The sequence below is a fragment of the Nipponia nippon genome, unplaced genomic scaffold (assembly GCF_047370975.1).
Source record: "Nipponia nippon isolate SJK-2023a ecotype South Korea unplaced genomic scaffold, ASM4737097v1 scaffold_41, whole genome shotgun sequence".
NCBI lineage: Eukaryota > Metazoa > Chordata > Aves > Pelecaniformes > Threskiornithidae > Nipponia > Nipponia nippon.
In genome coordinates this window covers 386,728-410,041 of record NW_028262360.1, presented here as the reverse complement: position 1 = coordinate 410,041, position 23,314 = coordinate 386,728, and the positions used below count along the sequence as shown (strand labels likewise).

The 23,314-nt window shown below is 38.5% G+C and overlaps 1 protein-coding gene across 3 annotated transcripts in view; it reads left to right on the top strand.

The window, feature by feature from the left end:
* Positions 1-23,314, top strand: part of LOC104009172 (maltase-glucoamylase) — a 56,692-nt gene that overhangs the window by 20,409 nt on the left and 12,969 nt on the right. For all 3 annotated transcript variants that reach the window (XM_087777793.1, XM_087777794.1, XM_087777792.1), the window contains 26 exons: positions 182-301; positions 1,131-1,244; positions 1,964-2,048; positions 2,706-2,823; positions 3,357-3,528; positions 4,484-4,600; positions 4,982-5,136; positions 5,707-5,791; positions 7,091-7,147; positions 7,696-7,820; positions 8,396-8,484; positions 10,746-10,795; positions 11,610-11,780; positions 12,402-12,551; positions 14,124-14,336; positions 15,002-15,156; positions 16,048-16,216; positions 17,661-17,757; positions 17,870-17,982; positions 18,150-18,275; positions 18,922-19,050; positions 19,172-19,279; positions 19,520-19,582; positions 19,935-20,069; positions 21,080-21,164; positions 22,134-22,272. In XM_087777793.1, the coding sequence (XP_087633919.1) occupies positions 182-301; positions 1,131-1,244; positions 1,964-2,048; positions 2,706-2,823; positions 3,357-3,528; positions 4,484-4,600; positions 4,982-5,136; positions 5,707-5,791; positions 7,091-7,147; positions 7,696-7,820; positions 8,396-8,484; positions 10,746-10,795; positions 11,610-11,780; positions 12,402-12,551; positions 14,124-14,336; positions 15,002-15,156; positions 16,048-16,216; positions 17,661-17,757; positions 17,870-17,982; positions 18,150-18,275; positions 18,922-19,050; positions 19,172-19,279; positions 19,520-19,582; positions 19,935-20,069; positions 21,080-21,164; positions 22,134-22,272 (3,140 nt within the window). The remainder of the gene's footprint in view (positions 1-181; positions 302-1,130; positions 1,245-1,963; positions 2,049-2,705; positions 2,824-3,356; positions 3,529-4,483; positions 4,601-4,981; positions 5,137-5,706; positions 5,792-7,090; positions 7,148-7,695; positions 7,821-8,395; positions 8,485-10,745; positions 10,796-11,609; positions 11,781-12,401; positions 12,552-14,123; positions 14,337-15,001; positions 15,157-16,047; positions 16,217-17,660; positions 17,758-17,869; positions 17,983-18,149; positions 18,276-18,921; positions 19,051-19,171; positions 19,280-19,519; positions 19,583-19,934; positions 20,070-21,079; positions 21,165-22,133; positions 22,273-23,314) is intronic.

Here is a 23,314-nt window from a genome sequence, read left to right as displayed (position 1 = left end):
CATATATAGAACCGTTATAGACATGTATTAAAAAAAATATGAAAAGAATAAAAAAATATATATTATCTGTGTTCTTAGACGAGACGTCTTTCCGTGTCGTTGCTGGGCTCTACGTAATCGCTGTAGAGAACCAATAATTGGCGGAGGGAACCGTTTTTTATGAGCTTTTCCCCTTTTTTAGGATCCTGCCATTAGCACAGAGGCTCTCGCTGATGGTTCTCCCTACCAAGCCTACGAGAGGGGACAGAGCAAGAAAATTTGGGTTAATGAGTCGGATGGAGTAACGCCGTTAGTTGGCGAGGTAACCAAACCCTTACGAAGCCGGAGCCCAAATCCTGTTTAGTTGGAGCCAGGATAATCTCCCGTTTCTCTGCTGTTCTCAATATTTTGCAACATTTCTTGGTTTTTTTAATCGGTTTTCTTGAAATTTTGATTTTTCAAAAGGAAAAATGAGCGATTTTGAAGGTTTGGGGGAGACGTGGGCAGCCAACGTCTGATTCTTTTCAATAGTTATCAGAGAGCAATTCCCGCTTTACTGCTTTGAAAATTTGTTTCTAATAGGTTTACAAATGCAGCTGTAAAATTTGCAATTTGTAAATTTGTAAATTTGTAAAATTTGCATAACTTAAAAAGAATTTTGACTTGAAAAGTGGCTTTGGAGTTTAGAACTCGGGAGCTAACAAAGCCACTGTCTGCCTTCTTCCTGTGTGTGAATTTAAGCATAATATAATCCATATTAATTAATAATGATAAACCATATTAATTAGTAATGATACTCCATATTAATTAATAATGATTCATATTGCTTAATAATGATAATTCATATTAATTAACAATGACAATCCACATTAATTAATAATGATGATTTGTATTATTTAATAATGTTAATTCACATTAATTAATAATGATAATTCATGTTAATTAATAACGATAATTCACTCTTGCGATTTACAGCTCAAAAACCTTCTCCCGCTCGCTATATCAACGCTGTCCTATCAGTCCTGAGGTTTTCTACCCAAATGTTTCTCCAAGAGAGCAATTCGCATAAATCTGAAGGAAAGCTGAGGATTTTAATCTTTCTGCAAGCTCATCGACAGTTTAATTTCATTATTTCCCTTTTTTTAAACTAGGTGTGGCCAGGAAGAACCGTCTTCCCAGACTTTACCAACCCCGACTGCACCAGCTGGTGGGTGGAGGAATGCAAAATATTTTATAAGCAGGTGCCTTATGACGGGATCTGGATTGTAAGTAATTCCTGAATTTTTCACGTTTTGCAAAATTAGGCTGATGGCGAGTCGGGTTTTAGTCTGCATTTGAAGGGAGATTTGCTGAGAATAACCTGAAATCCATGGGGGATTTGGATCTTTTCTGTAGCGTTCAACGCGCTTGGGTGAAATCCTTGTTTTTTTCTGGTGTCGGAGGGATTTTGTGAGAAATCGCATTTATCCGATGCGTTGGATGCTTGCTTCTTTCCGTTGAGGTGTATTTAATGTCATTTAATTTATCCCAGAACGGACTGTGACCAGGATCATAATTACTACACTAACTTCTAATTTTAATAAAGAGTATCTTTTGGGAGAAATTATTTCCCCTCTAGAGAAAAGATGAACACCCTCTGTAGGATTTCGGGTTTTAACTGAAGAAAGTAATTTTTCTCAGGCCAGAACAAATGACCTGTCTTTATGTTGCAGGATTTGGGAAGAGTTATAGTACTTAATTTCTCCCATTTGGGTGGAGCACCACCATCGCCACTTAAAATCATCTTTTGACATTCAGAACGATATTCTTAATTTTTTTTTTTTCCCCTTTGGTTATTTTGCAAATCAATGTCCTGGTTGCTGGGTGAGTTCTTATGCCTTTGTGTGGGTTCGTAACCATATATTTGGCTGAAAGCCCAGGAAGTCTTTCCGTTACGAATAAACGTTAGAGCCGCCCTTCGAAATTCAAATTTGCAATTTTTCAGGATATGAATGAAGTAGCCAACTTTGTTCAAGGCTCAAGTAACGGCTGTGAGCAAAACGACTTAAACTATCCTCCTTTCACGCCCCGTAAGTCCGTCGTCTTTGGCTGTGGAGAAAAAAAAAAAAAAAAATCGAAATATTTGTGAATTACCATCCTATCAGCTCATAGGTTTAAATTCTTTATCAAGTCAGAAATTTGATCGTTGCTGGTACATGGTCGGATCAAATTATTGAGAAATCTGGGGTGTTGTTTTTGGGCGAATCCTTCCTTGCATGCGAAATCCATCTTGAAGCTGGATTTAAGCTTAACGAATTGAAAAATTGACGTATCAATTGATACTGAAGTATCGATCATCAGGCTACTAAATCCCACCCTGTTAGCAAAGCTGCGTTTGTGCGCATTTTAGCGGCGGTCGGGCAATTATTTTGCTATTTTTACATTGATTGCTGGGAGATACGGCAACTTTGAAGACAGAAGTATTCTTTGTTAAAGCAAAGATGAATAAATCTGGAAACCTGTAGTAACGTCGTATGACGCAGGTGAGCACGTGCCGCTTTGGCTTTGGAGTACTGGGGTTAACACAAACGCCAAACTGAGAAAAAGGCCGAAATTTCATGAATGTGCATGAAGGAAAAGAATAGAAATACTGTTTTTTTCCCTTAATTAAATTGATGAGACGTAATTCTTCCAAAAATAATGTAAGTAAATCGATTTAAATGCACTTCCCTACGTTTTTCCTGCAGATATTGTTGATAGACTCATGTATTCCAAGACGCTCTGTATGGATGCAGTGCAGAAGTGGGGGCGACAATATGACGTTCACAACCTTTTTGGATACTCTATGACCCTCTCCACACAACAGTGAGGAATCCGTCTTAATATCTTTGCGAAAAACGGCAAAGTTGAGCCCGTGGCCTCTATTTGGAGACACTGAGCAATTTCATTCCCCGGGGAACCTGCTCTGGGGATCGATAGCCCCAATCTTCCCACAATGGGCTGAACCTGAGCGTTCAAAAATCACATTTTTTTTTTTTTTTAAATTGGAATTGAATTCTGAATCAAAATTCGAAGTCCTCGGGTTGGATTTCAGCAGCGCCGCTGTGGGTAGAGGAAGCTGAAAGGACCTGAGCTTTATTATCTGGAGTTCAAATATGATGAAGGTTGGCAGGCAAAAACTTAGAGAAAGATTCTTTGAGGTGAAAAAAAATATAGAATTAATTTAGTTATTAGACTTCTAGTTAAACTTAAGGGAGTCTGTGTCCTTCGCTTATTTATCATTGTGAATGAATAAATGAAAATTAATAGAAACTTGGCTTACACAAATCTACTCACCTCCACAACTTCTTTTAACATTTTTTTTTTGTCTAATTCCAACCTTTTTTTCTTACTTTCAGAGCCATTGAAGCTTTGTTTCCTGGAAAACGAAGCTTCCTTCTTTCGAGGTCGACTTTTGCGGGATCGGGAAAGTACGCCGGACACTGGCTGGGAGATAACGCGGCCACGTGGGACCACATAAAGTGGGCGATACCTGGAATGCTGGAATTTGGCCTTTTTGGAATCCCTTATGTATGAAAACAGTCATTTATGGTGACTTTTCAAAAGAAACGTGTATACGTGATACTTGATCAAGCCTGATATGTATAAGCCCATCTGAATTTTAAAAAACCCCTATATGAATAAATAAGTGTATAGAAATAATTATATCTAAAGATAGAAAAACATTTATTCATACATTTATTTATAAATGATATAAATTAATAGAAAGGAAAAGATAATATAATGCATTTTAATCCCGCTATAAATGAATCCCTTTGCTTTAAATACTTTTCTCCCCAGTAATAACTGATCTTAGCTTTAGGCCATTTCCCTCTATTGCTTATTGAATATGCGGGTATATGGTTAGCAAATATATTATTTTTATGTTTCCAGCCCCCTGCTGCCTCTACTATTTGTCGTTCATTAGCGGTTGATGCGAGGCTCTTGAAATGCGAGAGGAACGCCCGCTTCTTAATGAAATGCCCGCTTTCCTCTTCACGATTTGAATTTCTGTGATTTTTGGGCTACTTTGCCTATGAGCACCGAAGTGGAAGATAAATCTCGGGGGGAGAGAGACCAACGGGCAGTGATAGCGTGTAGTCAGTTTAATTTTCTGTACCACCTATATTTGAATTATTCTAACACTGTCTGCGTAGGTGGTGGGCCGTAAAATTAATTGCTGAACTCTGATGTTACTGAAAAATCTGTATTTACGTGGCTACGTCTGCCGCGAAAAAAAAACGTCTTAGAAACTTCAGAAATTCTGTGGTTCAACCAAAGGAAAATAACAGTGGGCAAATTTAGGTATGGATGAGAGATTTGGAAGACTCTATGTAGAAATCTGTTGAATGACTGTTACCCTGGTTAGTGATTAGGGCTGAATTGAAAAAAAAAAAATCTCTGCAACTCACTCCTTGGGGGTTTTTTGGTAGAGGTTTGAGGCGCGATGCACCGTACGAACAACGCGTTCTGGTTTTATTTTAAGATCGGAGCAGATATTTGTGGTTTCTTCGAAAACGTCACGGAAGAACTTTGCAGACGATGGATGCAAGTGGGAGCGTTTTACCCGTTTTCCAGGAATCACAATAGTGAAAAATACATAGTAAGTGGTACCTCCTGCTAGGAACACTTCTTTTGCGGTACACCATCGCCTTTCTCCTCTGATAATTAAATTAAACTCTGATACCTAAATTTCTGTCACTGATCATTAAGTAGTTGACTGGTTGAAAATTGGTACGACCTTACGCTTTGGGAAATACGCGCTCCAAAATGTTTAGCTTTGTAGGGGTTAATTATAGGCACCAGGGAATGCATTTGGCATCATTTCATTTTCTGAAATCATCAACTGACATCAAATTTGGTCCCAGTTGGTGGTGCCTACGATGAGGACCAAGCGCTCGCTGCTGTTTGACCTACCTTCCTTCATTTTTGGCTGCACCCCTCGGTGCCACAGCAATAATAAGAATATATTATTTGTTTTCAGCCCCAGGATCCTGCTGCCTTTGGAAACGATTCACTTTTGGTGAACTCCTCAAAGCACTACTTGAATATCCGCTATACGTTGCTGCCCTACCTCTATACGCTCTTTTACAAAGCTCATACCCGAGGGGACACGGTGGCACGGCCGGTTCTCCACGAGTAAGTTGACCTTCACCATACTGGAACAAAATAATTCAGCCAGGTCAAACGCTGTTGGGGGTTTGCTAAACCCAGCCATAGTTTGTGAAGGATGTTGCCCGTCATCGTGCGTACAGATGGCTGCAGTCACGTGACACCATTTTGGAGTACTGGTGTCATCAAAACCCATCAAAACCCATCTGTGATTTCTGCACGCGCGCTGGCGTTATCGCCAGTGACGAAACGTCACTGGCAGCTGATGAAAGCATTCCCCATCGGGATATATATTTTAAAATTTTTATTTTCTCACCTTTATTTTCTTGAACCTCTTGAATGGAACTATATTAAGACCAGATGCCCCCAGAAACACTTATGCGTATGCGTAATTAATACATACGAACTTAATAAGCTGTGAATTTGCTTTCTTAACTTCAGATTGCCTCCACCAAAACGGGGCATCACCATATGACGCTTTTCAACAGCGATTCTAGACAACCGAGACCTTGAAACATTAGGATTGCTCGTGCTAATATTAATTAACGTTATTAATTTGTAAGTGCGATTAATGCCGCTGCTTTCCTATTCGTTTAGGTTTTATTCTGATGAAGCAACGTGGGGTGTGGATAAGCAGTTCTTGTGGGGTCCTGGGCTCCTCATTACCCCTGTGCTTGAGCCGGTAGGTCTCACTTTCTTGATGCCTTGTAATGAATTCGCGGGGGCACCTTGAGTCACCAGCGACACCTTTTGTTCTACAGGGAATTGCAGTAAAAGCCCCAACACGTTGAATTTCTCGACCCTCTATTCCCCTCATTCTTTTATTCCCTCGATTTGAAACTGCTTTTGAATTTTCTATCTTATTCAAGTCTTGGGACGATATTGTTACTCAGCTATAGAGTTGGAGCTCCCCTATTTAGGGCATACGTATTTCGCCTGTAGTCATGCTCCTTCTCCGTTTTTTAAGCTGAAAATAAAAAAAAAAAGAAAAATAGGGTCTTCCATTTCCCTGATGAACCTAATAAATTTGCTCTGGTCCTGTTTTAGCCTGAATTGTCTTGGGGAAAACTGGCAGGCGTATTCCCAAAGAGGCCCTTGTTCATTACCGTTGATATATCTCCAGTGGAAACACGTGTCTTAATATAAGCTTTGATTATATCCTTCTTTCATGCATACTAAATACCATTTTCTCTAGTTTAATTTCCTCTTTAAATTCAATTTGTTCTAAATTTAATTTTCTCCTTAAACTCCATCTTCTCTTTTTTGTGCCATTATTTTTATATTACTCTGTTTTGTATTACTTCTGTTTTCCCATCCGTTGGGAATTCTGATCCTTCCGTTGCAAAATTCTGCTTCATCTCCTCCTTCCATCACCTCTGCATTTCGTTCAGAGCCAGCTGCTTCTTTCTCACTTGATTTCACCTTACCTGTGATTCATCAAGACAAAAAAAATACGGATCGTTGCTTTTCCTGTTCCAAAACCTGGTACGTAATGCTCACGAATGCTCGTACCGCATAAGCTATTTAGAAGCACAAAGCATTTGTTAAATGTAGCAAATATCTGAAGCAAGCCAGTGTGGAAAAAGTAAAATTAAGAAGATTTAACGATGCGTGTGAATAGCCTCTGAGATGGTGTGTTTGCAGCATTGTAATTTTGGGTTACAAACAGTGGGTTTCTGTCTTACGGCTTTGCTGAAATTATACCTGGATTATTCTCTTCCTTTTTGGGCATCGTCGTATAGAAAACCGTGGAAGAAAACCAAAAACTGAGGGGAAATAGCGATGGTTTTCTCATTGTCAACTTTATTACAATTTTTGGAAATTTTGGCTTGTTTTCATTGTATTTTCTCCCCCCTGGCCAGTTGAGGAGGGGGAGCGATAGAGCGGCTGGGTGGGCACCTGGCCGCCACCCAAGATCAACCCACTACATTGGATTAATGGAGGCTTGAGTGTGAAAGTAATTTCTGTGTTCCCCTTCCAGGGGGTGGAGACCATCCCAGCATATATCCCTGACGCAGTCTGGTACGATTACGATTCGGTAAGTTAAGCAGGATAACTGGGTGGGGGTTTCTAAATATCCAACTGAGAAGGTCACATAGTTGTGGGTTGAGTTCAGGATTTGGGAGGACCAGGCTGAACGAAACCTTAAGCGAAGGGCACATATAAGCAAAATGTAATATTACTAATTAACGCACGAGGGGGGTTGCCATTAATGCTTGCTAATCTCATTTCTGGAAATCAATTTCCCGCTGCTGTGGTGGTGGTTTTAGTTGGTAGAAAAGGGCTGCGGTTCGCTTCAGACATCCCAGCAGGACTTGCTCTCGCTGGGTTGATTATTAAGTAAATAATCCGATATAATAAACGGAAATAATAAGTTGAAATTAAATAATGAGAGTTGCTTATTTATCTATAGCATTCTGGTCTGTGGTGATTTGATTTTTGTGACCGTCGGCAGCAATACGGCCATTCCCAGAGCTGAAAACTTTGACTAAAAGGAAGAATTAAGAAGAATTATGATAAAACTCAGGATTTAAGGCAGCAGCGAGTAATGCAACCTACTCTTCCTTTTTAATCCCCGTTAATTAGGGTGCAAACATCAGGTTGAGAAAGCAGTGGGTGGATATGTACCTTCCTGCAGACAAAATGGGGCTTCACTTGAGAGGAGGCTACATCTTCCCTTTCCAACGGCCGGGCACCACAACGGTGGCAAGGTAAAGCTCCAGACTGAACGTTTCCTTCACTAAATTATTACGAAAAGTGATTTCAAGAATGGACTCAAGGTAACCTGGTTGCAGGGAAAAAAAGTAGCATCATTATTATTGTTGTTGTTATTATTATTATCATAATCATCATCATTCTAATCATTACTTTTTATTAGTAGTATTATTATTAGCATTACATTGTTACACTACAATATTACATTATTATTAGTAGTATTTCTAGTAGTATTTATAGGAGTATTAGAATTCAATAATAATTAGCATTTGCACTTTGAAAATTGGGAATAACTGTCAGTCCCCACTCACTGCCACGGCTGATGACAAAACATATTTAATGATTAACCAGAGGGGTTTTTTTTGGTGTGACATTTTCTAATCTCGCCGTGGATTTTATTCTGTTGCATGAAAATCATCGAACACAGAAACCTTGGACAGCCGGGGACTAAGGCAAGACAATTCTCAACGTTTCGAACCTGCGTTGAACGCTAGACTCTGAATAGGAACATTAAAGACTGCCTAGATATTTATTATATATCTAAAATTGTGTTGTTTTTATTTTTCCACAGCCGTAAGAATCCTATGGGGCTTATAATTGCACTGGATGACAATAACGAGGCGGCTGGGGAGTTATTCTGGGATGACGGAGAATCCACAGGTGAGCCTTTCTCGACTGTCGTAGTGAGGCCACGGTGACAACCGAAATATTAATACGCACAGATTTGAACGGTTGAGTTGATTTCATGGAAGGAGGCTAAAAGAAAAAGAAACAACAATTAAAATATTTTAAAAGATGTAAATATTTTAATTAAAAAAAACCTTAAGAATTGAAATCTGAACAAGCTATTACTACTTTTTCATCATCAAGTAAAAAAATGCAATCTTCTTATTTTTTTTTAATTTGTTTTTTTTATTGCTTGTTCCGATTTCACGAGTCTTACACGAGAAGATTTTGCCAACTGTTAAACCATGCTGTCACAATGAATATATTTTCTGTTACGCACCCAAATGAGTTTCAATGGGTACAAGGACAGCCGTAATCCATGTTTCACAAGAAGATTCAGTTGAAGGTGAAAAACTCGTACAGTTACTGAACGGTTTGGACTTAAATTCCTTGGGGAATCAGCAGAAAGGTCGTTAACTCCCAAGGTGTGGTGTTGAACCCCAAATTTGTGATGGCATTTGGGTCCCACAGCATATCCATGACTTGAGTAAGTTGAACAGGCCACACGCGTTACCTTTCCAACCTCATTTTTTGTTGGTATCGGCCTGAAAACTTATTTTTCAGCTATAATTATCAGGCCAAAGCCCCGCAACCTCTTGTGATGACCTGGGGTTGATACTGCTCAACTCCCAAGTGTTTTTCTATCAAACAATTTATATCCTTCTTAAGAAAAAGTTTAGTGTAATATTAAGGTCATGACTTAATTCAACCCAAGTAAAAAACCCTTGAATTTTAGGCTAAATTCATTTTTCTTATTGTGAAAATGAATGCCTTCGGAATGCAGGCACGTCTAAGAAAAGCACAGGTGATTCCAGAGCGATGGAAGACCCTTGCCAACAAAAATACCGTGATTTTTTTATTTTCATATTGAGGCGCAGGTGTTTTTGGAAAATGAAGAACCTTTGAAATTTCTAAGGTATTTCTGAGGCTTCGGTTAGGCATCTGGTTTTCATTAGATCCAAATAACTTCGGAGACTTAAATTTGATATACATTTTCTGGAAAAGCCAAAAGGCTGTTTCAACATTTTTTCTGAAATGATTTTTGGAAGGCATTTTATAAAACACTCAAGCTTGTATTAAAGATGGATTCTTATTCTTATTCTTATTCTTATTCTTATTCTTATTCTTATTCTTATTCTTATTCTTATTCTTATTCTTATTCTTATTTATCATTATTTAATTATCATTTTGTAAATTATTATTATTTTGTAATTTATCATTATTATTTAATTATTATTTTGTAATTTATTATTGTTGTTGTTGTTGTTGTTATTATTATTATTATTATTATTATTATTATTATTATTATTATTATTATTATTATTATTATTATTATTCTACAAATTTCATTGTTTTATTTGCAACCAACCATAATATTAAGAGCAAAGGGCTTTCTTTTGTGGCATATTTCTGTTAATGCCACTGTATTTCAGGTGGACCTGCTCTCTAATTCATATCCCGTTCTTTCCGTAGGCTGCTGTGAATGGGAAACTTCATGGGGTTTTCCAAAAAATGGGAAAATATTTGAGCTTTATTTACCTATACTGAAATAAAGTGTAGGTTAGAGACTGGAAGATCCTTAACCTTAGAGAGCAGACCATACCTAATTACTAAAATATGCCAAAAATACATACTAAAACGGCACATATTTGGCATTAATATATATTGATTTAATGGGAGTTTATAGTCCTTCATCTGAGAGAAAAATAATTGGAAAACAATAGTGGGTTATGACAGACAGCTGGGAAAGGCTCTCAAAAGTAACGTATATGTAACAAATACTTTGCTAAGGCCAGGAATAATAAAAAAAAGGAAATATGCATAATAAAAGGGGCAAAAATGGGCAGGTTTGGTGGCCTTCTCCACCCCAGCAGCGTATAACACCATGACTCAATAGGTAACTTCGGGACTTGAAAAAAACTCCCCAAAACCCCAGGATTTCAGGAAAATGTAGAAATATCGAATGTAGAAATGGATCCGTTTGACAGAAGATTTGAATTGGCAGAATGTTAAATATCAACAGCCGTGTTTCCCTCTTCAAAAAATAGGATTTTCTAGGTTGTTGCTCGGTGGGGTGGCTTTGAAGGTAACCGTAACGATAAAAATAATTAGCTTTTTTTTTGGTCTTCTAGCTTCCCTTTTCTAATGCTCTTTCATTCCGCGCTGCAACTGTCATTTCTTTCTCCACATTTTAGGTACCATTAACAGCAAAACCTACATTTCCTATGACTTTAAAGTTTCCAATGTAAGTATATATTTTTTAAAGGATCTGATTTTCTTTTCCCATTTGAATCAATAATGCTTTCTATGGATATTCCTTTTTCCCCTCCCTATTTTCCTAAAATATTTACTAAAAACCGAAGTATTTACCAAAGTCTAAGAGGTGCCATTTCAAAGTATCGTCGCTTGACCAAGATGGAAGTCGCGATATTTGTCTTGTCTTCCTCTAATTATTTTTAATATCTGAAGATTCCCAATTTCCTGCCACTTTATAGAACAACAACAACAAACGTTTATAGAGTTGATGACAGTTTATAGAGTTTATAACAGTTTATAGAGCGGAAAAACTGTCAAGCATCAGTGGCAGTTAAGGTAAGAAAGGAGATGGATGGATCAGTTTTGAGTCTCCAAAATTTGAAAAATTGACAAAAATCCTTGCGCATTGGGAAAAACCATAGCTGAAAATGTCTACAATGAGGAAAAAAGTCATCTACCTCGTGATTTTTTATTGTAGTGAGGTTTTTTATGGGTGTCTGTGACAGCTGTGGCACGGTTTGAGAGGCTGGACTCATATTATTAAATATAATTGAACAGAGCCTGGTTTTTCTGTGTCGAGAGAAGTGAATGTATTTTGTGCGTAGCTATATTACGCGTATAATGCAGAAATATACATTATATGTATATAAAAATATATAATACACACATATATATATAATATAATAGACATATATATAAAATATACATAAATGTTACATATATAACAGAAAAAAATTGTCGCCTGTCAATTTTAATCAGGAGAAATTTTGGCAATTCAATGCAATTATTTCATTATCCCCCAGAACGTTCTACAAATGAATGTCACAAACAATAACTACGCCGATCCAAACAACCTGATGTTTGAAGAAATCAAAATCTTGGGATTGCTCCAGGAACCGGTGTCAGTTACGGTGTTGCAGAACAATAACGTGCAAAATTCTTCTCATAATATCACCTATAATCCTGTAGATAAGGTAAATGATAATAGGAAACCTGGAATGAAACATCTCTGGAGTTGTATTTTATCTCTGCCTGTATTTTATATATCGAACAGGAGAGTAATCCGTGCTGCGGTAAATGCCACGGTATATGCAATGTATTTCATTAAAAAGTACGATTACGTTATTTACCTTAATAATAACGCGAATTATGTTAATAATAACATTAATTATGTTAAAGAGGGTGGATCTCATTTTGCCATCAGACATTGCACGCGACACAAAGTTTATTTTTGCATTTATTTATGCAGGCGCATTCAATTTATAAGGGAACAGCTTTAGGATTTTAGTCGATATTGTCGGAGGGTGAATAATATTTATATTTTTTAACGACTTCCATTTTAATTTAAAAAGGCTAAAGAGCCGTGCACGTCTCTTCACCCCGGCGAGCTTCCCCGGGACTTGCGGGACCAGATCTTTTCCAGATCTTCTGCGCAGGAATTTCAGACGCGTGAATTCGTAAATTAAGGGTGTCTCAGGAGAGGCGTTAAGTTGGGCGCGAGCTGCTGCGTAGAGCGATTTCTTGGTTTTAAGGATCTGAAAAAAACATTGATGGGAGGTCGAATTTAATCGAGCTTTACGGTTTAATATTTATAGGTTGCTCTCATACAAGGACTCCAGCTCGAACTGGGAAAATCGTACTCATTAAGATGGACGCAAGGAACCAGTTTCAACGAAAAATACGATTGTTATCCCGGGCTGAACGCTAGCAAGGAAAAATGTGAACAGCTCGGCTGCGTCTGGACCGTAAGCAAAAATTTGGGAAAACCAAATTGGGGAAGACCCACGTTAAGAACTGTAACTTTATTTTTGTGTCTTTTTTTTTTTCACAACAAAAGAAACAGTCTCATTTTGACTTAAAAAAATAAGCGGTTTATTGAAACTAGCGTCATTGTCAACAACTTCTGGCCTTCTGAAGTATGTGAAAAACAGAGGCAAGAGCTGGTATTTTTTGAAAGATGGTAACAAATAATGTCAGGGTTATGAAAAATAGAATAGACTTGAGATCACCATCTTCATGCAACTCTGACACTGCAGCTGGGACCTGCAGGCCTTTTTTTTGGGGGGGTGTGTGTGCCTTTTTGCTTTATCTTATGCTTATACACATTGAAAAATAAATAAATTGAAGTCACTAATAAAAAATAAACACATACATAAATAAATTCAAATAAACCAGATTCCTCTGGAATCGAGAATAAGAAGAAATCCTTGAACCTCAGAGACGTTTTCATCTTTCTGTGAACTTAACTGGCTACGTCCCCGTCTATCAGATCTACCCAAACCATAATTCCCGATATTGAAGTGTTTTGGTGGATAGCTTTTATTTCTGGATATCGCATGGCTGTAAATAGATGCCGGCATTGCGCCCCGATGGGAATGCTCTTTGGAGTCCTCCTTCAAATGACGTTAGTCCGTCATTCCCGAAATCTTAATTTAAAAATTGGCCATGTCATCTCAGGATGAAGTCCTGGTAGCAACAACAGGCTGAACTGGTTGATAAATTTCCCTGAATTTGTCATGTTATTAGAAATATTTTTATAATTCAAGATATTTGGAACTGGGTCTTCAGCACGTTCTGGTCAGGTTATGAACTGGATATATTTAAAACCTTTTCTTAAGTCAAAAGAGGCTTTGGTGACAAAAGATGAAAAAATATTCATTAGGAATAAAGATGAGGTGAGCAGGCGTAGTTTCGTTTTTGCAAATAGGCAGGAAAGATCACAATTATTCAGAGGCGGGAAGATAATGCATTAACCAACATAAGCACATCTAATTTCAGAATAATTGGGGTGTTTATATTCAACTACAGAAGAAAAGGAAAGTTACTTTGACCTTGCTATCAGGAGCTATTTGACAGATAAACCACAATTCCCAACGGGTATTTTGGAGATAATTTGTATGAGTAAAGAAATGGAAAAGCTGATGGAGAGCTCTCATCTGACATCGCTAATAAATTTTGGGCAAATCCTCTCGAAGGTGTCCAAAATGGCCAGAGACCATCGAGACTTAAAGGTCTTTTTTTTGTGGGATCGAGGTGAAGGTCACAGACAGAGGGAATATTAAATCATTGTCGCTTTGTAATGATATAAACAGGACTGAACAGCCTTGAACTAATTAATTATATCTAAAATAGTACGGGGATCGGTGGGTTCAGCGCTGCTGCTTTATCGTTCAGTAACGGCATGAAGTTTTGGGCAAAATTCTGTGTTAACTAGTTATCTGGTAAAAACAGTTCGGGAATTCTCGCTGCTCAATAAAAAAAAAAAAAAAGTCAGCAATCAAATAATTCCCTCATCAGCCACATGTTTCCCTCCGCAGGAAGATACCTCCAACCCAGGGGTTCCGTACTGCCACTACAACAGCTCTGACAACGGTTATTCGGTTGTCGACGTGAAATACACGTCGTCAGGCGTGACGGCCAATCTCACCTTCGACAAGAGCAATCTCAAAGCCGCCGAGAAATCAATGTTACCCATCAGTACCCTTCGCCTGGAGGTGAAATATCACACCAACCATATGCTGCAGTTCAAGGTAATGCAGAATTTCTCCGAGTTTGTATTGTTCCACTGGTGAAAGTAGTGTTATTTTCAGGAATAATGTTTCCAGTCAATTTTGTGTTATATGGATAATGCTTTATCATCCAAATGTTTCTCCTCTTAACCCAACAGCTTTTATTGCTCTTAGTCTCGAATCAACTCGTGCCAACTTGGATGATACAGAAAACCTGAAGAAAAATCACTTAAGGCTGGCTAAAAATTCAACCAAAAAGCTGAAATTTATTCATCGTACAGAAAAATACACTTGAATCAATATATTTAAATAATTCAATGAGTCATTCCTGGCCCAAAATAAAACCTTGAGGTTCATTATTTCCCGACCCAAAGGGATTTGAAGAAAGGGATTTGAAGGATTTTGAAGGGATTTGAGAAAGAATACATATTGAAAGAAAACGCTTATCTCGGCAAATTTCCTCAACCATTTTACGTAATTCAGATTTCTTACTGTTATTGGTAAGAAGCAATTGAACAATTCTCTGTATCCGACTCGGAGTCTTCCACTCTGTAGATGAATTTCTATCGGTCAATAGTAATACAAGAAAATGCTTTTGCTATTTTTATCCTGATTTCTTGAAAATGTAACTTGCGAATTCATGCCTATTCCACGTACGTTGAAATGAATTAATTTTCCATGCCTAGATTTATGATTATGCAAATGAACGATATGAGGTGCCGGTACCGCTGAATCTCCCCACGTCCCCAGAGAGCACAGTCGAGAATCAACTTTATGACGTAACGGTTCAGATCAAACCGTTTGGCATCCAGGTTCGACGCAGAAGCACAGGGACAGTGATGTAAGCCATGCTTATTTCATTTCATTCTTTCCTTTCATTTGGCTAATTTAGCTTTTCATTTCATTTCCTCATTTATTATTTTAATTTCGTTTTGCTCATTTAAATTTTTCATTTCGTTAATTTCATTTGTGTTAGTCATTTCTCTTTTCTTTATAAATTGGATTGACTTTCATTATTTTTCTTTACATTTTTCATCTCATTACTTTTTCCCCTCCCCTTTTCTTTCTTCTCTTCTCCTTTTTCCTTTTCCTTTTTTCCTGCCAAAACATTTTCTTCTCCAGTCTTCTCCAGACAAGTTTTTCTGTCCGTCCCATAAAATGGCCCCATCTGTCAAATACCAAGTATCTGGGAAGCACAACAATTTCTGACACTTTCTAATGCTTCCCTTAGGTGACCACAGCATTGTTTAAGATGGGTTTTGTGTGTCTGTTTGCTTTTTTTTTTTGTCTTATGCTTTTGATTTAAAATATCTTTTTTCGCCATTCTTTAAAGTAATTTAATTGCTAATCGAGTTCCTTTTTTGCCAAGCAGAGTAAATTATTCCTTCCATAATTCAGCCTCCCACATCTACAGCGGGCAGTGGAAGAACACTGTCAGATTGTGACTCAGTTTTTGACAGGAAAAAGCTGATTTGCACTTAAAGTTTTAACATAATCTGTGAAAAAAAAAAACCAACATTAAAGTCTCAAAAAAATAATTAAACCCTAAAAAAAATACGTTAAACTCTAAAAAAAAGTCCTAATGTTGTTTATGTTTTCTTGATAACCATAACAGTTTTATTCCAACTTTTGTGAATAATGAGATTTTTACAGAAAAAAGAGTTGGCCTTGAAAGGGTGACCATCCCGGCGCTGAAAGTGCTGTCATCTTGTTCTGTTTTTATCCTTTTCAGCTGGGATTCTCAGCTACCGACTTTCACCTTCAGCGACATGTTCATTCAGATTTCCACCCGTTTAGCATCCCAATATTTGTATGGGTTTGGCGAAACCGAACACAGAACGTTTCGGCACGACATGAACTGGAACACCTGGGGAATGTTCGCCAGGGACCAGCCTCCTGGAGTAAGGGGGGGGCGGGGAAAAATTGTCATTTTGCTTTCTTCTCTGGAATTTCTGCTTTTTTTGCTTTGTATCAACCGGTGTCGATTGGCTATGGAGATAGGCAACCCTGCACCTGGGTCAGGGCAACCCCCGGTGTCAGCACAGGCTGGGGGATGGAGGGATGGAGAGCAGCCCTGAGGAGAAGGACTTGGGGGTGCTGGGGGATGAAAAGCCGGCCATGAGCCGGCAACGTGCGCTCACAGCCCAGAAAGCCAAGCGTCTCCTGGGCCGCATCCCCCGCAGCGTGGGCAGCGGGGCGAGGGAGGGGATTCTGCCCCTCTGCTCCGCTCTGGGGAGACCCCCCTGGAGCCCCGCGTCCAGCTCGGGGGTCCTCAGCACGGGGAGGACATGGAGCTGGTGGAGTGGGGCCAGAGGAGGCCATGGAGATGATGAGGGGGCTGGAGCACCTCTGCTGTGAGGAAAGGCTGAGAGAGGTGGGGGTGTTCAGCCTGGAGAGGAGAAGGCTGCGGGGAGACCTGACTGCGGCCTTTCAGTACTTAAAGGGGGCTTAGAAGAAAGATGGGGACAGAGTTTTTAGCAGGGCCTGTAGCGATAGGACAAGGGGGGATGGTTTTAAACTGAAAGAGGGGAGATTCAGACTGGATATAAGGAAGAAATTGTTTACGCTGAGGGTAGTGAAACACTGGCAGGGGTTGCCCAGAGAGGTGGTGATGCCCCATCCTTGGAAACATTCAAGGCCAGGTTGGACGGGGCTCTGAGCAACCTGATGTGGTTGGAGATGTCCCTGCTCATGGCAGGGGGGTGGGACTAGATGAGCTTTGAAGGTCCCTTCCAACCCAAACTATTCAATGATTCTATGATCTGTCCTCCTGGGTCAGACCTGGGCAAAGTCCTACAACTTCAGGATTGAATTAGGACTTACAGAGTCAAATGAAAAAAAAATCTATGTTTCAGCTTACCCAAGTACTGGTTTTTGCGTAACAGAAATATTGGCGATTTGCAAGGGATTAATCATGGAATAGCAGTGCCTTATTATAGCTATAATTTGAAAATTTGAATCATTTTGAGTAAATGAAAAATAAGAGAAAGTCACCAGCTTGTCTGGATGATAAAGGCTACCTGGAAATGTTTGAAAAGAAGAGAAAGTTTCCTCCCAGGGAAGCGATTCCATATTAGCAATTTTTAAAGCTCGAAATACATTTTCTTCCCTCCCCGCCTTGAGCACTCGGAAACAGATTGACCTCAAAATTTGAAGTTGAAAATGTTTGCTCCTGGTCAACGTTTCCCGTTGCCTGTTCAACATGCAAGACTCTTTGCTGGACGCTTGACCGTGGTGTATCTGATCATTTATTAACCTTGTTATTTATAATGGATAATTTATTGGTAGATGCAAATAGCTGAATGCTTACGATGTCTTTCCAATAGCAAATACTTTCTTTTGCAGTACAAGTTGAATTCGTATGGTTTCCAGCCGTTCTACATGGGTCTTGAAGAAGACGGCAACGCCCATGGAGTTTTCTTGCTTAACAGCAATGCAATGGGTAAAAAAACCACCCCAAATTCACTTTATTTTCTCAATGTGTTTTACTTCAATGTTCGGTTTTTGCCTTACCCAGGCATTTGTTGCCTTCTTGCACTGTCTCCGTTTTCCAGATGTGACCTTCCAGCCCACGCCTGCTCTGACGTATCGCACAACTGGGGGAATTCTGGACTTTTACATGGTTTTGGGGCCGACGCCAGAGCTCGTCGTTCAGGAATACACTGCGGTACGATTCTCCTATTGCAAATTCGAAGTGGTTTGGGTTTTTTTATTTTTTTGGTCTGCTTTTTTTGTCCGTTTGTTTTGTTTTTTAAACTTTTGCTGGTTTTTTTGTTGATGTTTTCTTCTCTTTTCACCTATTTGCAATAAGTATTCTTTCTTTTTCATTTTTAGCTGATAGGGCGACCAGTCATGCCACCCTACTGGGCCCTGGGATTCCAGTTATGCCGCTACGGTTATGAAAATGACACCGAAATCGCCAACTTGGTGGAAGACATGAAAGCAGCCGAGATACCCTATGTACGTTGAGAGCCGTTAAAGCTTGCGATGGCACTTGAATTTCTGGCTTCAGGGTATTGTCTAATTTAAAACAGTAAAAGAAAGGCTACGATGAATGCCGTAGTTCGACTTTTCCATGCACTTTACAGGGAAACGTGAGGAAAGCAAAAGAAGGCAACTTCATTTGCATTATAGGTTGTCCTGCGCTGACAAAGCTTCTTTTTGGGAAAGCTGCAAAAGCTTTAGCCCTAACTAAATTATATCTAAATTAAGCATGGTTTTCATTTTACAGGTAATTAACATCAAATTATTTCAGTGTGGAGCAACCGATTCCCGTGTTTCTGGACAGTGTGTGCAAGCAATGTGTCTATCGACATATATTTATACATACGCACAAATCCCGGGGTGGTTTTTTTGCTTGCATGTGTGAATTTCTGTTTTCTTCACCATAAATACGGTGGTGAAAGCTGCATTTCAGACTGGATAGCTTGTGGAAGTGCGTTCATCTGATAACCTGACCTTTAAGCTGCAGCAGATTCCAATTTTACATTTTAAATTGCCTAATTTTGCAAATGGCTGATGAACTTGCTGATGGATGATGTCATTCAGGAAATGACAAAAAAAAGCGCTTTATTTTAATTTTTTTTTTTGTGTGTGTGAACTGCAGGATGTCCAGTACGCAGATATTGATTATATGGAACGGCAACTGGACTTCACCCTTAACCCCCGCTTCGCTGGATTACCGGCTCTAGTTACGAAAATACGAGAAGAAGGCATGAGGTTTATCCTGATCCTGGTCAGTGTTGAATTCTGGTTTTAAATTAGAGTTGTCGTTGCAGAATACAGAACGCATTTAACAGCATTTCTGCGTTTGTCTTTTCAGCAGAGAAGTAAAATTGTATTACCTTTAATTTTAGGATCCAGCCATATCTGGTAATGAAACCAATTACCCCGCCTTCACAAGAGGTTTGGAGCAGGATGTCTTCATAAAATGGCCCAATACCGATGACATCATCTATGCAAAGGTGCTGTTCTTAAAAAGCTGATTATTTTATCCAAATAAGCGTCATGCCAGGTTCGACGCTGGGGAGAAGACTTCTCATACCAAGTACATTCCCAAATTTAGTTGACGCGTTGAGTGCTACAAATGGAAATCTTTTCATTTTACGTAGCCATTGGACTATAGCAGCAAAGCTTTATTGCTGTTGATACTCATTTTTATCCAGTTTAATTTGATTATTTTAACATCTCCTTCCTCCTAATAGGTCTGGCCGGATCTTCCCAACGTAGAAGTTAATGACACGCTGGATTGGGATACCCAAGTGGAGGTAAACATTGATATCTTTTGGTGACGGACACAAATAGAGAGGGAGCAGCAAATTCGTTCAGGCTTATAGTAGTGAACTGCCTGATAAAATTGAATCTAAGAAGTCAAATGCAGAAAGTGACCGGCTTTTCTAGCAGAACATCAAAAAAACCTAAAGAACATCAGAGTGAGTTGCAGAAACTGTCCGGCCTTTCTGCCAGAACATCTAAAAACCGTAGCAAACCCATGAATTATTTAAGAAAAAATTAAATTTGTAATTTAAAAAAAAATAAACTAAATTCCAACATTTTAGTAGTGGGATGCTTTCAGTCCTGTGTCTATGCTTCATTTATTTTTTATTTCTACCTTTCCAGCTCTACCGAGCGTGTGTAGCTTTTCCGGATTTCTTCCGCAATTCCACAACTGAATGGTGGACAAGAGAAATCGCTGAAGTCTACACCAATCCGTACAACGCATCGAAAAGCTTGAAGTTTGACGGCCTATGGATTGTAAGTGCAAAAAATGATTCTATTTCTGAGATTCGTCTGCATCTTTTTACCCTAAGATTGGTTCTCAACACCTCAAAACCCAGCAATGCTCTGAGGCCTCCGAGGAAGGAAGGATACAGACGTTTAATGCTAAAAATCATGAATGGTCAACTAAAGTTTAAAAATCCTTCTTGTTACCAGCATCGTTACTTGTTCTATTTTTTTTTTTGCCAGTTGAAAAAGTTTACTTTCTCAAATCTTCGTTATTTACTTTTGACCTGCCTAACGGCTCTTTTGCAGTGTTGTTTTTCTTCTCTAAGTTCCTAAAGTATTTTTTTTTTTTGGGCAATAAGAGACTATTATTTTTTACCATTACTACTTCTGCGAGGCAAAATGAGAGAAATAACAGGTTTAGTTTGTTTTTTAAATGAAGTGGACTTGCAATAGCTGTAGAATCTATTAAATTTTAATATATTCCTATAGAAAGCCCCAAAACATCTAGAAACCAAGTAAAATATTTGGTGTTTTCCCGTACCCCGGCTCCGGTGTACTGCTGCAGCCAGAGGACCACAGGCAGCGAGCACAAGAGCCGTCATTACAAAGTCCAGAGATTTTTGTCATTTACATTTCTGTAGCTATATTTTCTATATTGACTTCAATTTTACACGGAGGAAAAGCTGCTCTTTTCAGGAAATATGGTTGATAAATAAGTTCTTAAAACTGAAGCCTTCAGTTAACCTCTATGAATTTGATGCTTTGCTCTCTGGGAAATGAGATATTTAGAATCTGCCTATGAAGGGAATTCCTCATCAGCAAAAATTATCTGTTGAGCCATTGTTTTACACTGGTTAAAAAAGAAATGCAATGGGCGGTCCTGAAAATCTGAATTTTCCCGTTCATTTCATTTACTCGGTCAGCCCGCTGACAAAGAGAATTAAACATCAGGGGCGCAAACTAAAATAGCTGAAAGGAACTAATTGCCCAAAGTTAAGAGAAATTTGTTCATCTGGCATTTTGCTCTGTGTTTTCAGGACATGAACGAACCTTCAAGCTTCGTTAACGGTGCCGTTGGTGGCTGTAGAAATCAAGAGCTAAATTTTCCACCATATATGCCCCGTAAGTCTGCTCACTTCTGAAACCGTTTTGGGTCACTCTAGTTTGAATCGAACTTCTTACACGCTAGCTGTGGCATAAATGCCTAAAATTAGGTAGCCAAATCCGTAACCGAACCCATAACAGAAAGTCAACCAATTTTTGGAGATGATCAACGCTCTTAACGGCAGTCTTTGTTGGTGAGAACAGCGACCACATGGCACCTCTGACAACTAAGATTTTTATTTTTTGGCTAGATTTTGGTACCCATTATCTAATTGGCTTTGGACATGGGCAAGAATATGGCTTTCAGGGTTTTGCATAGTTTTCCCAGATGAAAAATGCAAATAATGACTAAAACTTTCAAAGATATCCTTGTGCCTCCTCTGATTAATAGTTACTTATATGTAAAACTATAAGGCCTAATTTGAGGAATGGTCTTGAAATACTTGCTCTTCTTAGCAGGGCTTTACTTGAGTACTGGTGTAGAGTAGCACTAATTGGCAATAACTCACTAATGCTTTAATAGAAGACTTCTGTTGCTTTCTGATTGTGTTTAAATATAATTTCTCAGAGTATTCAGAGATAGACTTCCCCCCCGCCCAAGTTTTCTGGGTATATGGCTGATACGGTGGTAATTACAAAGATTTGCAGTATTTTTTGAGTTAGGATATATTCTGTTTACTCTTTGATCCTCTTCAGTAAGAGTTACTACTTCTCTTGCAGACCCAGATACTTACACAGGAGTATCAGGAATTTTAGAATTTCCTAAATTTCTGGAATAGAATTTAAGCATTTCCTAAATTTCTGAAATCCAACCTCAGAAAACCTAAAATGTTGTTTTCTTTAGAATAAAATAGATGACCACGTAAATACGTAAAAGGAAGCAAACACCAATCAAGACGATGCAAATTAAAAAAAAAGTAAACTCCTTACAATCCTTGCGGGATGTAAATTGTTAAAATCCGAGTGTCTTCATTCCCTTTCCAATAGACTTAGGATCTAGATCCGAGGGACTGAGCTTCAAAACGCTCTGCATGGAAGGTCAGCAATATCTCCCAGATGGTTCCCCAGTCAGTCACTACAACGTCCACAACCTTTATGGATGGTCACAAACAAAACCTACCCTCGAGTAAGTTGCTTTTTTTTTCCCTTTCTTTCCAAAATATGTTGCAAATTAATATTCAGTGACTATATTCTCGTGACAAATTAATATTCAGTGTCTATAATGATGAAAAATCTCTTTTTTCCCTCGTAATTTTTCTTTTCATCCGAATATAGTCAGTTCTTCAGTTAAAAGTGAATGATTGCCCCCCAAAAACCCATCCCCAAACCACTCTTCTGTCCCTTACAAAACAGAACTGAGAACAATTCTGAACACTTAATCAAAAGCAATTAATCAATGCCACTCTCAAGTGCTTAGAGTCATTCAAGTATGCAAAAATTTTTGTTTCCACCTATTTCTATGATAACATGGTTTATTTATAGTGTTGATCTTTCTCTTGGCCTTACATCAAGGGAGGAAAAATGAATCTAGATGTTAAAATACAGGCTGCGATACAGCCGTTAAGTGAATATCATTAGAACAAACGAAACGGTGCTGAAAAGGGAAAACTGACTTTTGAAATGTAAATCGTGTGCCTAGGTTTCCCTTCTAAGAAATTGTTTTCTCAGTTCCAAGACAAATTTTATGATATATTTCGTACTGAATCGTATCGTAGCCTATTTTTGATAACTTCTGATGTAATGATAATATACCAATGTTTCATTTCCAGTTTAATGAGCCAGCAAGGAACAGTGTTTCGTTATAGATCTCCTGACCCCTCGGTAACATTTATATTAACATAAATAAAGAAAAAAAATCGAGTGTACTTGCATTTTTAACGGAGGGGATGTTACAGTTAGCAACGTGGCGTTGCATTGCTTGAAGCCGAGGCGTTCACAATATTGCTGACATCATCATAATAAGACTTTTATTATCAGCCAAATCTAAAGCAATTTGGTTATTGTAAGTAGACAGCAATTGAACACGAAGGGGAATATTATTATTGGTTCTGAATATTAAATCTGTTACGAAATGTTTTCTTCTGTTTTAAGAGGCACTATAATATATTAGGTAATATAACATTGTAATTGTAATATTTTTTATCGTATCTTATAGTGTATTACATGTT